Source organism: Chenopodium album, chromosome 20, assembly GCF_948465745.1.
Source record: "Chenopodium album chromosome 20, dcCheAlbu1.1, whole genome shotgun sequence".
NCBI lineage: Eukaryota > Viridiplantae > Streptophyta > Magnoliopsida > Caryophyllales > Amaranthaceae > Chenopodium > Chenopodium album.
The window spans coordinates 11,089,531-11,103,850 of NC_137853.1; the positions used below are offsets into that span (position 1 = coordinate 11,089,531).

A 14,320-nucleotide genomic window follows, 5' to 3' on the forward strand; every position below is an offset into this window, starting at 1 on the left:
GAGGACATTAGCAAAGCGTTATAGAAGCAAACGTTCACTAACTTTACTAGCGTTAACTTGAGCTAATGTCCATCAAACGCCCAGTTAACGTCCGTCCATCCAAAAGTATATAAATGACAATTTTATGCCCAGCAAAGTTTGTGAATAGACATAAATGCCCTCTTGAGAAACAAATTTCATTTCTCGTGTTGAGTAACTTGTATATCCTCATATTAGGTAGAATTTGAATTTAATTTATACTATGTAATCGGATGTAGGTCAATTTTCCGCGGGTACCTTCGATTTAGTGCTGGGCTTTGCAGCTAAATCTAATTACCCATAATACCCATTACCCAACAAGGTAAAAGCAGAAAATACTGCGTTCAAGGCTTCAACCGAAAACTCAGCCCAAATTCCAGAAATTTCCCCCAAAAACAATTACAAGAGTTGAGGAGTCGAGGGAAGAGAGAGAAATATACAGGAAGTATGAACATACTGTGGAAGAGCGAGTCATGGAGAAGAATCGTTGCAAAAACTCGGGATTCAAAGCCCTTCTTCTTCACTTTTGCTATGGTTTGCGGAGTTATACCTGGGTTTATCGGCTATGGTGTTATGCAAGTCACCAACTCCCGTAATGAAAAGCTTGAGTCCCATCTTCGCAACAACTCTCGCCCTGAAACCCGGGTTTGTTCTTCTTTTCAAATTGCTGATTAATTTATTTGCTGAAAAATACCCATTTTGTTTGTGTAATTGATGATGGATTTTGATTTGATATTGTCTTTTTTGATTGAATATGATGATATTTTGATGGGGTTTTTGTTATAGAAATTAGTTTTGGTTATTTTGTTGCATGATTGGTGGTCTTCAACTGCAACTGCATAGTTTGCAATGTAATTGCTCAATGCTGAGAATATTTGAATGTATGATGTATGAGTTTTGTTTATTGGTTTTGAAATTGAGATTGTATGATGGAGGATTGACCATTTTTTCCTATTGTAATGTTGGTTGGTTTTTGTGAATTGAACTCTTAGCTTAACTTCAAATATGCAGTGATTATTAGTATTTACTTGTTACTATTTTGCCTAGTTAGAGATTGCATTGTCATGGCAAGGATTTATTGGCTATTAGTAAGTCTATCAAAGGTAATGGCTGTTAGGCTCACTGATGTATTGCAGTATTGGAAGGTGTACGTCCTAGAATGAGGGAATTTGCTTACCTTGGCCTGCCCTAGGTAAGGGAAACTTCCCACGAGAAGTCGAAATTCCTAGGATGTGAACTGCCTTGAAATGTGTAGCTTCGATGGAAGTATAACCACCTATGTGCAACCAAGCGACCACTTAGAACTATTGAGGGTAATTCTTTTTGGAGGGGGCCATTGACGAGTAGATATAGTATTGACTTTCCACTTGTATCCAGCATGTGAACTACTTATATTCGTGTGTTTTTTTATAGTCTGGCTTGTGAGTTGTGAGCTATGTTAATTAGACTCATTGTTTCACTATAAGTACCCAAGATGGATCCTCAATACCTTGACGTGGGTGTGGACACTTGATACTTCTAGATCTAAAACATGGCCATTTTTCACATAATAGCCGAGCCTACCCATATCTGAGATGACTACTCAAGTCCATTTGAGGTGGAAACTGAGTTAAGTGAAGTAACATTCAAGCTTGATTGAATTTTAAAGACAAATCATGAATGTGATGGTAAGCACTGAGGCTCAACTGTTGGGTACTAACTAGCTTCTCATGTGCACATATGGGCTTGCTTCGATTTGGCGATATCTGAAGATCTAGATAGAAGCATTCTCCGAAAAACCTTTAATTTATGTCCTCGTATCAATTGTCCTTATATCCATTGGATTTTAATCCTCTTGTACAGAGCTAGGTTTATAGAAATTGGAGCTCTCTTCTTTGCATAAACTAGTTTCAAGATCCCTTAAGATGTATATTGTCCTCTTCAATTGACAAGTTCAATCTTGTGCTCTTAACTCACTTCTCTGTAACATCCTTAATAATAGGGGTGAAAGTTTGGTTTTCGATTTAGCTTATAGCCTAATTCGAAACAAAACCACTCTAATTCGGTTTTTGGATTTTACAAACTACACGCACCACTTTACTCTTGAAACCAAACCAAACCAAACCATATAAATTTTGGTTAAAAAAAAAAATCGAACCGCACTGAATTATTCTTTAATGATAATTCTATTGCAAAAATACGATATTACACATAGAACAAAAATCCCAATAAAAACAAATCCGACAAAATGAACTTCTAATTATCAATTAAAAAATCAAGTAAAATTCTAATCGAGTAACTTCACAATTCACATTCAATTATTCAACAATTAATTAAATCAACAATTATGTCTAATTTAAAAAAAATTAAATAAACAAATTCAGAATTTAGGAGGAGAAAAGACTTTGAACAAAATATGCGGACATGCGGTGCCCTCCGGGGGCTCCGGCAAACTACAGGCTAGTGGGTGTGGGTGCGGTGGGACGGTGGACGGTGGAGTGACCGACTGATGAAGTGAGTGAGTTAGTGTCTCAGTGAGAGTGGTAGCAGTAGCCGAATAAGAGAGTGTGAGGCTCAGAGGAGGAATTTTAGATTAGGTTTTTTATTTTTATTTTAAAACTTTATATACTTAGACTAAAATCATAGTTGGGCTAGGGTGTATTTGGGGTTTGGGCCGAAATTTCGGTTTGGTTTCGGTTTTTCAATTCCTCAAATTGAAAATTGAAATTTATTTATTTTCTAAAACCAAACTGAACCACTTAGAAAAAAAACCGCCCTGTATTTCTAATTTGGTTTGGTTTGGTTTGCGGCTTGGTTCGATTTTAAACCGAATTAGTTTCCCCCCTACTTAACAGTGTGTTTGGATTGAAAAAAATGGAGGGAAATGAAGGGATATAGTATCTTTCATTTGAATAACAAATGAGGAAGGAAGGGAATTGGAGGGGAGATAAATGGAGAGATTAAATTGTAAGAAATTGATCTCTCGTACAATGGAGAGATTTGGTAGAAAAACTCATCATTTGTCCCTCCTTTCCATTTTCCCTTCTTCCTCTTCCCCTCCCCCTTTTTTCCTTCCCCTTTCTTTATCCAAACAAACTATAAAAAGTTCGATCGAAGTCCGAAAAAAGGAAATCCGAGTTTGAATCCGATAAAAAAACTCCAAATCCGAATAGGAGTCGGATCGGACTTGGACCTTGCACTGAGTCCGACCCGAGTCCAACACACATGTGTTTACCAGGAAGCGTTAAAAAAAAAAATTATAACCCTAACTATTTAATATTTCCACCGCCACTTTCTTTCAATTTCACCCAATTTCTTTCTCTCTCTCCTCTTGTGCTCACCTACTCCATTTATTTTTTCTCAGATTTTCTCTTCAATCTCTCTTAATCATTTCTCCTTAATTTTATCAATTAATAAGCAAAAACTCATACAACAACACATGAACTGCTCTTATTTCTAAATCCGGCAATCTCCCATTTACACTTGAAAAGTTGAAGATCTAAAGCATGAAGCAAGTAACCATAAACATTCTCTTTTTCTCATCTCATATTCTTCTCGTCAATTTGTAAATATTTTACATTTTTCAAGTTTTTTTTTTGTAAATTTTTGTGTAGATCTGAAATTTAAATTAGTTTTGCTTGTACTTGTTCAATTTTTATATATCATTTCTTTGTGTAATTAAGAGTATCAATATTGAGAACTACGAAATTCATTAGTTTTAGTTGCAATTACTTTCAATATTTCGGTAATTTTTTTATTATTTTTTTTATATTAAAACGGAAGGAAAATCTGTTTATTAAACGAACTTGGATTCGGAGTCGGAGTTGGTCTAGTCCATCGGATTCGAATTCGGTTTTGGTGTAAACGGAATCGGATCCGGAGTCGGATTCAAATTTAAGGTTCGTTTACTAAACGGGTCGGATCCGGAGCTTGCATAGTCCAGTGTTTGAAAAAGGAGGCGCAAGGCGATAGGGGGGTAAGAGCTTTTTTGGGCCTAGGCGTTAGGCGCACCTGGTGCGCCGGACAGGAGGCGCTTTTGAAGCAATTTTCGGCCTATTTTTTTTTAACTGTTTATATAGTGCGCCCCACTGAGGCGCACCTAGGCGCTGCAAAACCCTTATCGCCTTAGTGCGCCTTCAGCTTTTTTATACATTGGCATAGTCCGACCCGAGTTTGAACCGTTGCCATTCCTAGTTGTGACCTATTGTCTTTCTCAGTTCCTACCTATATATGCTAAAATACACCAATCAACTTAGCTAGAACTTTTGTTGGAGAGTAATTACAAAAGTCAACAAACCTACACCTAGGGATTAATGGTCCTTAACTCCTTATCATGAACTCTCTCTCTCTCTTTCCCCCTCCTTCTCCCTCAAACACACACACAAGGCGGAGCTACATTAGAGCACACTGGTACACCAGCAGAGACCCGTTATTATAAACATGTCTCTTAGATGCTAGTAGTAATAATGCAGAATTCACTCAACCACTTCGCTTTATTGTCGGTTGTCGCTGCTTTATTTGTGTAATTAAAAGAAACTAGTTGTTTGACCAACCGGTCTCTAAGCCTCTAACATCATTTTTTTACTATTCTTTATAATAATGGGTCAAAGGGACCGGTTATATTTAAAAACCGATCTCTAAGGTCATTCTCCTTTTTTTTGGGTACTATTAAAATTATGGATGGGTACTATTTGTTTGTTAGATGTTGTTTGTAATAACTTTGACTTGTAAGATGAATTTTTTAAGTACTATTTGGTTGTTGTATGAATTTTTGTGTTCTATTTTTGGTTTGAAATCAATTTGGTTGTAATATAGTTTTTTTTTTTTTTTTTTTTTTTTTTTTTTATTTTTTTTTTATTGAAAACAATTATAAACTAGACTCGACATTTTTTCATATGTGAGCGATAAATGATAGTGACTCACCAACTCGAAAATCCTACATCCGCCATTCACATCCCCCCCCACCCCCCCCCCCCCACACACACACATATAACGCATGCGCACACATACACACACAACATGAACTTTCTCCCTCCCCCACACACACGCACGCTCGCACGTACACATACACACACATAGAGGTATGGATCCCTTTTTAACACTTTATTTTTGGCCAAAATCATGAATTATCCCACCATGTACTCAAGTCGTACTCTTAGAAGCATTCCCTGTCCGACATGAACTCTTGCTGTAACAATGAACTCATATCGTACTATTAGATATGATAGCTTGTAGTAAGGAGCTTTGTTGCTCAACTTAGGTACCTGTGTCCAATACGGGTATGTGTCCCACCGTCCAAGTGTCTAACTTGGCTATTTTGTGAAAGTTTTCATTTTTTTTTGGGAGGAGGGGGGGGGGGGGTAAAAATGGAGGATTGAAGTGTCTTAACCATGCCCTTGAGGATCCGACATGGGTGCTTAAGTTAAAATGATGAGTCCTACGTAGGTAAATTATCTAATTGTAAATTGTAAATTTAAAATATTATTTTCACTATGCGAGTTTTGAATTTGAGAGGCAATTGGTTTAACATGTCTTAAAGAGTGAAGGCCGTAAGAAGTTTTCAAGGATTTTTAACATGGGATTTAGATATAATTGCTTATAATATAGAACTTTGGATACATAATTAGATGATAGATTGGCATGAAGGGCTTGCAGATTGCGGCGGAGATTGTTGTTGTTGCTTAGCTAAATACTGAATTCTTCTTTAAAATCTGTCAAAGCTCCTTTATTGTTCATTACTCTATGGTTATTGTTAAAGATATTATTAGTGTTTTTTTTATTTTTTATTTTTTTAATAAATTTCCTGGTGTTATAGAATTAGGAAAATACTTTGGCTCTATCCAATTTGTAGGGATTGGAAGGGGGTTAATACGACACCCATTATGTCACACACAAGACAATTAACCCAAATTCAATCTAATCAAACCAAATTCTCACACAACCAAAGTTACACAACCAAGACAACAATCAAGCAGTTGCAAAATGAAAATAACACCAACAATACTCGAAAAAACCGTGAATCGTCAACACACAAAGATTATACGTGGAAAATTCCCTCGACGTGAAGGATAAAAACCACGGGACCGTTTAAGGAGTCCACCCTAAAAGAGTAGAATTTGCCCAAAAAACAGCAATTCTGTCTAGAGACGATTTTGACCAAACCAGAGCTCAAACTGTCGATCCAACCATCCAAAATGAAGCCCTTGATGTTAGGAGTAAGCTATCAAAATTTGAGCACGATCCAACGGTGGAACTTTCAGCAACAAGCGAATTTATTGAAAGCTTGCGAAGTTAGAAGCTCTTCTCAAGAACCCTCACTCTCTCTCTTTATTTTGTGTGTGTATTTTCAATTACTTGAATATTACTCCAAAATCTTCTAGGAGAAGCCACAACTTAAATTCCTAAATTGGACTGAATTCAAGCTAGTAAAATGTAATAAAATGGACAAGTAAATGGACCAAAAGAAGATACATTTTACTACCAATTGGGCTGGACCCATAACAATCTCTCCCTCCAACCCAACATGCTTCAATTATCACTTGAAGCTCATTCCCATAAGCTTGCTACAAACGTCAAGCTTGCTCCCAGGAGCAACTTTGGTTAACATATCTGCAGCATTCTTATCGGTGTGAACTTTCTTCAGTTTCAAATGCCTCTCTTCAATTACATCTCATAACCAATGATATCTAACATCAATATGCTTGGTACGAGCATGGTATATTGCATTTTTACTCAAATCCATAGCACTTTGACTATCACAAAGCACTTTATATCCACCTTGCTTCAAAACCAACTCTCGAAGGAACCTTTAAGCCATAGCATCTTTTTGTTGCTTTCACAGCTACAATGTACTCTGCCTTAGTTGTTGACAATGCTACACATTTTTGTAGGTTGAAAATGTAAACACATAACTTGAGGTAGATTTTCTGTTATCGAGATCACCTGTCATGTCATGTCAGCATCTGTATAGCCTTAAGTAACGGTTTGCCACATCCATAACAAAAACTCAATTTGTAAGTCCCTCGCAAGTATCTGAAGATCCATTTCATTGCTTTTCAATGAGCCTTACCCGGATTGTCACTAAACCGATATTTGGCCTAGTACACACCATAGCATACATAAAAAAACCAACGGTAGAAGAGTAAGGAATGGATAGGACAAACCTTCTTGCTTAGCTTGAAATGTAGTGCTAATGGTGTGGCATGCTTCATATTGACTTGGACAATCTCCATTCCTAAGATTTGCTTTGCAGGACCCAAGTCTTTCATGTCAAATGACTTGGACAAGTCTTTCTTCAAACTTAGAATCATTATTGCATCTTGTCCAACTATTAGCATATCATCTACATTTAAAAGAAGGATGATGAAGTTACCTCCAAGGAACTTTCAAAAATACACACAAGGATCTGCTAACGTTCTTTTATAACTATTTTAAGCCCATAAAGACTCTTCTTCAATTTGCAAACAAACCTTTCTTTCCCCTTCTCTTCAAATTCTTCAGGTTGCTCCATGTAGATTTCTTCATGTAAGTCACCATGTAAAAAAGCTGTTTTAACACCAAGCTGCTCCAACTCAAGATCAAGACCTGCAGCTAATCCTAGCATGATAGAAGTCATTTTGCCAACAAGAGAGAAGATCTCATTAAAGTCAATGCCCTTTTTCTGGTTGCATCCCTTTACCACCAATCTAGCCACAGATCTTTCTTTTCAATAGACAACACTTCTTGATAGTTTTCTGGCTCCACCCTTGGTAAGTAGAATGAACTCTGAGTATGGATACTTTGTTGAAGGTTGAACTCTCTAGTTAACCTTTGAACCTGTGTATCCTTAACTTGAACATCCTGTACATCCTCATCCTGTATTTCTTTCTTCTTTATCTGATGAAGACTCATTTAGATCAACTCCATCATCATCATGAACCGTTACATCACCATCAGGTTGTACCAAATCAACATCATCATGAATCTTCTTAACATTCTCATCTTATTTACAAGAGGTGTAGGAGAAGAAACATCATCAATAGTATCAAAAGAAAATTTTGAAGTAGAAGTATACCTTGTACTAAGACTATATCTTTGCTTCTCACAACCTTCTTCTTTTTAGGATTATATTAAACCATACTCTTCATCACCATAGCCAACAAAAACACATGGGTTGGTCTTGGAATCAAGCTTCGATCTCTGATCTTTCGGCACATGCATGAATGCCTTGCATCCAAAGACTCTCAGGATCATACCCTACCCCTTTCGTGCTCTCTCAGGAATGTCAAGACCAAGAGGAATTGATGTAGAACGGTTGATCAAATATCATTGTTTCAACCACAATGTCTTAGGATGATCGGACATTCTAAGCATACATCTCACTTTCTCCACAATGGTTTTGTTCATCCTTTCTACAACTCCATTGCGTTGTGGTGTCTGGGCTTTGTCTTCTCATGTCTAATGCCATGTTATGAGCAATAATACTTAACTCTTTCGAAGTATACTCACCACCATTATCAATTCGAAGATGCTTTCGCTTTCTTTCTATCTCCCTTTACGCTTGGCCTTTTGTCTTCAACGTATACACCCAAGTTCTTCTAGTAGCGTCATTAATGAAAGTGACAAAATATCTATTGTCACCTAGAGATTCAACTTCAATGGGACCACAAACTTATCAAAGTAGGCTATGGTGTGTGTTAGGCCAGATATCGGTTTTAGTGAGCAGATACTTATCCAATTCGGGTAAGGCTCATTGAGAAGCAGTGAAGTGGATCTTCAGATACTTGCGGGGCACTTCCAAATTAAGTTCTTGTTATGGAAGTGGCAAACCTTTACTTGAAGGCTATATAAATGCTGACATGACACGTGATCTCGATAACAGAAAATCTACCTTAGGTTATGTGTTTACATTTTCAAGCTACAAAAATGTGTAGTATTGTCAACAACTAAGGCATAGTCCATTGTAGATGTGGAAGCAGCAAAGAAATGCTATGACTTAAAAGGTTCATTCGAGTTGGGTTTGAAGCAAGGTGAATATATACTGATTTGTGATAGTCAAAGTGCTATCGATTTGAGTAAAAATGCAATGTATCATGCTCGTAACAAGCATATTGATGTTAAATATCATTGGTTACGAGATGTAATTAAAGAGAGGCATTTGAAACTGAAGAAAGTCCACATCGATGAGAATGGTGCAGGTATGTTAACCAAAGTTGTTCTCGGGAGCAAGCTTGACGTTTGTAGCAAGCTTGTGGGAATGAGCTTCAAGTGATTATTGAAGCGCGTGGGGTTGGAGGGGGAGATTGTTATGGGTTAGCCCAATTGGTAGTAAAATGTATCTTCTTTTGGTCCATTACTTGGTCCATTTTATTACATTTTACTAGCTTGAATTCAGTCCAATTTAGGAACTTAGGTTGTGGCTTCTCCTAGAAGCTTTTGGAGTAATATTTTGTGGTGTAAAACAAGTTAGCAAGGTGAGCAAGTAGCTATGCATACACACACAAAATAGAGAGAGAGTGAGGGTTCTTGAGAAGGGCTTCCAACTTCGGATTTTTTCTGGACAGCTTTTAGTAAATCGCCTGTTGCCGAAAGTTACACCGTTGGATTGTGCTTAATTTTTGACAGCTTACTCATGACATCAAGAGCTACATTTAGGACGGTTGGATCGTCGATTTGAGCTCCGGTTTGGTCAAAATCTTCTCCGGACACAACTGCTGTCTTTTGGGTGAATTCTACTCTTTTTGCTATCTGATCTCGATTTTTTATTGTTTATTGTTGTTGGTGGGTGTGTAAACTGATTTGGGTTTATTTTTCCCTTAATTATTAATAAGAGAAGCTAGGGTGGACTCCTTAAATCGTCATGTGGTTTTTATTCTTCACATCGAAGGGGTTTTCCACGTATAATCCTTGTGTGTTGTTGATTCTCGTTTCTTCCTTGTATTGTTGGTGTTATTGTCATTTTGCTACTGCTTGATTGCTATCTTGGTTGTGTAACTTTGGTTGTGTGAGAATTTAGCTTGGTTGGATTGGATTTGGGTTGACTGTTTTGTGTGTGACATAGTACATAGTGGGTGTCGTAGTACCTTCCGATCCCTACAACTTGGATTTGGGTTGAAATGTTTTTAACCTTCTCCTACCTGCTTATATTGCAGTATGCAGTCACATAATGCTAGAAATGAGTGCAAATAGGATAATGTTATAAATCAACAGTTCACAGAAAAGTAATAGGATTGCAGAAGATTTAAGCGTTAAATGGAGGATATTCATGTAAAATCGGAACTTCTTTAAGATTTATGTCAAGTTGGCTCTCTAAACCTCATTTTAGTTTATTGAGCTGATGTGTTTGAGACTTATCACGCTAGCAAGTTTTATTTTATGGATGGAACATCTTTTTTAGGACTTAGGAGATCATTTTATTAGTTGGAAGTAAAATGAATCTTATCTCATGTTTAAATGGAAACATTCTTAATTCTAGCAAACCTCTGTATTAGGGGAGGGCTGGCCTGATGGGAGGAATGCTGGTTCGGTTCATCCTCCACCATCCTTCCCAATGACATGCTATGACACATCCATCCAAAATTTTTACTTGTCAATAGTTGTGTGCTACTTTCCTCGAGCAATCTTGTTCTAAACTAGAGAGGTGGTGATAGGAAGGCTTTTAAAGGCCTTGCCTAGGCTCATTATGTTTGTTTTTGTTTCCTTAGTGCTTAAGGATTATTGTCAGGCTTTTGTGTTTTTCTTAATAAAACAATTATTAGGCTAGCAGAAAGATAAGGAGGATGTAGGTGTTGATTTAAATACAAAATTGAAAGCAGGAAAGGGAATGAGGTGTATTATGCTTTAGGTGCTTTTTTGTCATTCCATAGGACATAAGATCTTGATGAATACTCCCAATAGAGGCGTATTATGTTTGGTTGAAGTTAAAATCTTTTTTTTTTTTTTTATTTTATTTTATTTATTCTATTCTTATTATGATAATATTTGTAATTTTGTATGAAGCAGAGAGGATGAGGACGAATAAAAATGTTCATATAGTAACCTGAATTTTGAAATCAAAGTCCAAACCATTATAGTGGAGAAATTTAGCAATTGCTTTTGGAGCTCTTTTGATTGTTGTTGAAGTGTGTAAAAGTCTTAATGTAGGGCATATCTGTGCAAATGAGCCTTGACTAGGTTATATGATGATGAAACTTTGATTCATCTTCCTCTATATGATTCCATGAGTTTAGCTGAAGTATTTATTTTTTCGGAGAATTTTTTTTCTGTGGAAAATCAGTTTATAAATGGGGTAGCATATGTTAAATCAGCTATGTTTCAAAAAAAGAAATGTTAAATCAGGCAATCAGCTAAAGTATGTAATTGTCAGAGATTCAATGCTGTTTTAGAAGACGGTGGATATGTTGTATGGGGAGGAGAAAGAAAACTTAACAGGGTTATCTTTTAACAATAAAAAAAGTAGTTAACTGTAATTGTTTATGGTTTATATAAGCTCCTACAATTTGACGCCCCCTCCCCTCTCCTCCCTGTATAAAACATGATTCACTCGAATGAGTTCAAAAGTTCATCTCCTTTTTGTTTTTTTCCTAATTTTTCTTTTACCATGTCTAATTTATTTATTTTTCTTTATTTGGTTAAAATGGAGATTTATTATGAAGGTATGGCTTGTTCTTGTGATTCAGATGATGGGACAAGTAAATAAAGAGAGGCTGGGTGAATATTTAGCAGAGCTACAACGGAAGGAAGACACAAATGATCGATATGTTGCCGCTTTGAAAGGAGAAACTTTAACTAGAAAACCATACGTGAGAATCCAACCAATTCCTAAGCAAAATCCTACAGAAGTTGCAGAACCTACAAAGGAATAAAGAAGTAAATCAATCACTTATCAGGTATCTTTTTGGCGATGATAGTAATCATAGTATATAGAACAATGCCCTGTTGGAACTAAAAAGATCAAATCATTTTGATGTCAAAAATTGTGTATCAAATGAGGGCTCTTTACTGACATTTATGTATGATTCTTTTATTCTACCTATGCTGCTAGTTGATATCTGTTGGAATAATATCACTTGAATCATTGATGGTCAATCAGTGTGCTTGTGATTGATCACTTGCTATCTTTTTTAAGCAATACTTCGTATAATGCAAGATTGCAAGGGGTTATAAAAATCTTTTGGTGACTGTGTTTGAAGTTTGAAGGCATGAATTATTGTATAAGCTGTGTTTCTAGATGATACTATATAACTTTCTCTCCAAAAATAACAAACAAAAGAGTGATATTATGCAGTGACAAATGCTGGTGATGCTAAGCCAGATCTTTTAGAATTAATCATAGATGTTGGTTTAGCCTCGAGAAGCTTTAAACCAAGATCTGTCTCTGGGACTCTGGGTCCCCTGATTGGTGGAAGCAAAATGTGCGAGGTTAAGAGTCATGTGGTGGTACTGGTGGATAGTTGATGTCTTAGGGTGTGTTTGTGGTTGCGATGGTTATTGGGATGGTAATCCATCTTCCTAATAATACTAATTTGATGATATTGATGCTCTGTTCTCTCTCATTTCAATTGGGAAAATGGTGAAAAACTATGATGAACATCATCAATGACCGACTAGGTAAGAGGTTATAAATCATGATTATGGCGTAAATTTGTGTAAGTTTGTGAAACAAATTTTAGGTCATTATGGTAATTGAAGTTTTTCTCCATTACCCCATTTTCTTCATAAAACTTCATTACTATCCATTACCACTTGAAGGTACTTCTTAGTATTGAATTGTGATGGAATTATGGAAATTTAGGACGTATAAAACATATATGGGGATAGAGTTTCATCACCATCGTTACCACACAAATTCATCATCAATCTTGCGATTTCAAACCGTTTACAAATCAAACGTAACCACTATCTTCTACAAAGAAGAAAAAGTTTTAGGTGTTACCATCTTGACATTGTTACCCATACACTACTTTGGCACATTTAATTTTTGTTAAACCTCCTATCAATTGAAACATTTCTATTAAAATTTTAAAATCTAATTAACAAGTACTCCGTAGTATTAGTACAAGGTGAACAACCTGTGTAGTAGCATCTTCAACTCTGCTCACCAAAACATCTCTCAGCCTTTGTATGATTGTGCAACACTAATCACTGCTTTTACGTTATTCTCCATTTTCAACCTCCTTGACTCTTTTGTCAGCCTTTCTACGGCCTCTCAAGTGGTTAGCAGCAACTAGCAAGATAATCCTTTTTTTTTCTTAAGTTTACCCAAAACGAAAGTTACTTGATTACGTAATCTATTTTTAAATATTACTTCATCTGTTTTATAATAACTGATACACTTAAATTTGATACATTTGCTATAGTTTGACCATTAATATATTTCTTAAATATAATTATACTAACTAAATTTATCAAAAAAAATTGATATTATGAAACTTAATATTAATAATACCTACTCCTGTCCAACAACGTTTTACATGATTAATATTTGTTTTTTTATACTGTAGTAAATTATTAAGTAATAATAGTCAGAATTAGTGTATATAAATAGCATTAAAAGCCAAACTATGTCAATCATTATGTAATGGAAGGAATAATTATTTAAAACTGTTGAAGATGAATTAACTTATTGTATTAAGCATCAAAGCACCAGTGGTCTAGTGGTAGAATAGTACCCTGCCACGGTACAGACCCGGGTTCGATTCCCGGCTGGTGCAGATTTATTTTTCTCTTTTTGAACTAAATACGAAGTAAAATAATAGTTCTTAATATTATGAAATGCTAAATAAACAGTAAGGGGTGGTGGCGCAGTTGGCTAGCGCGTAGGTCTCATAGCTTGTTGAGTAATCCTGAGGTCGAGAGTTCGAGCCTCTCTCACCCCATTTTTTTTAGGATTTTTTCTCCCCCTTCTAGTTCAAATGTACTTTCTCCGTAGCAAAAATTATGAAAAGTTGATATTTTAAAAGTATATAACGTGACGAATCTAAGAAGATCCCACATTACTATATTTTTCATTACGTATAGAGCACAAAATACGGTCAAAGAGAGGTGGATAAATAGTGCTAAAGTCAAAACGTGTCAATTAAAAAGAAACGGAGGTAGTATGTCACATTGACAAACTCAAGTTAAATGGTTAAGTTCGTCCGAAAAGGGAAAAGAAGTACTCCAAGGAGACATAAAAAGGCCTTTACCTTGTAAATAGTAGTCGAGGTAAATTATTTTTATGGTAAAGCGGAGAAAAACGAATTACTAAACTAATGAAATTTACATTCACTGAATTCATCATCCACGCGAATTTTACCCATTATTCCTGCAGTACACCTACAGATAAACAGAAGTTAGTCAAGAA

The 14,320-nt window shown here is 36.0% G+C and overlaps 1 protein-coding gene and 2 non-coding genes across 3 annotated transcripts; all 3 read left to right on the forward strand.

Annotated features, from left to right (window-relative positions):
• The first annotated feature begins 371 nt into the window (after positions 1-371).
• On the forward strand, positions 372-12,047 carry LOC145598846 (centrosomal protein). The gene is made up of 2 exons (XM_081655241.1): positions 372-663; positions 11,655-12,047. The coding sequence occupies exons 1-2, from the start codon at positions 466-468 to the stop codon at positions 11,838-11,840; spliced, it is 384 nt and encodes a 127-aa protein (XP_081511367.1). The 5' UTR covers positions 372-465; the 3' UTR covers positions 11,841-12,047.
• Positions 12,048-13,617: 1,570 nt separating this feature from the next.
• TRNAG-GCC (transfer RNA glycine (anticodon GCC)) lies at positions 13,618-13,688 on the forward strand. Its single transcript has one exon. It is a non-coding gene; the product is annotated as a tRNA-Gly (tRNA).
• Positions 13,689-13,767: 79 nt separating this feature from the next.
• Positions 13,768-13,853, forward strand: TRNAM-CAU (transfer RNA methionine (anticodon CAU)). Its single transcript is given in 2 exon segments — positions 13,768-13,805; positions 13,818-13,853. It is a non-coding gene; the product is annotated as a tRNA-Met (tRNA).
• Positions 13,854-14,320: the final 467 nt, after the last annotated feature.

Coding starts and splice junctions, on each gene's coding strand:
- LOC145598846 (XM_081655241.1), top strand. CDS start 466: ATGAACATACTGTGGAAGAGCGAGTCATGGAGAAGAATCGTTGCAAAA. Junction 664..11,654: donor ACTCTCGCCCTGAAACCCGG/GTTTGTTCTTCT, acceptor CTTGTGATTCAG/ATGATGGGACAAGTAAATAA.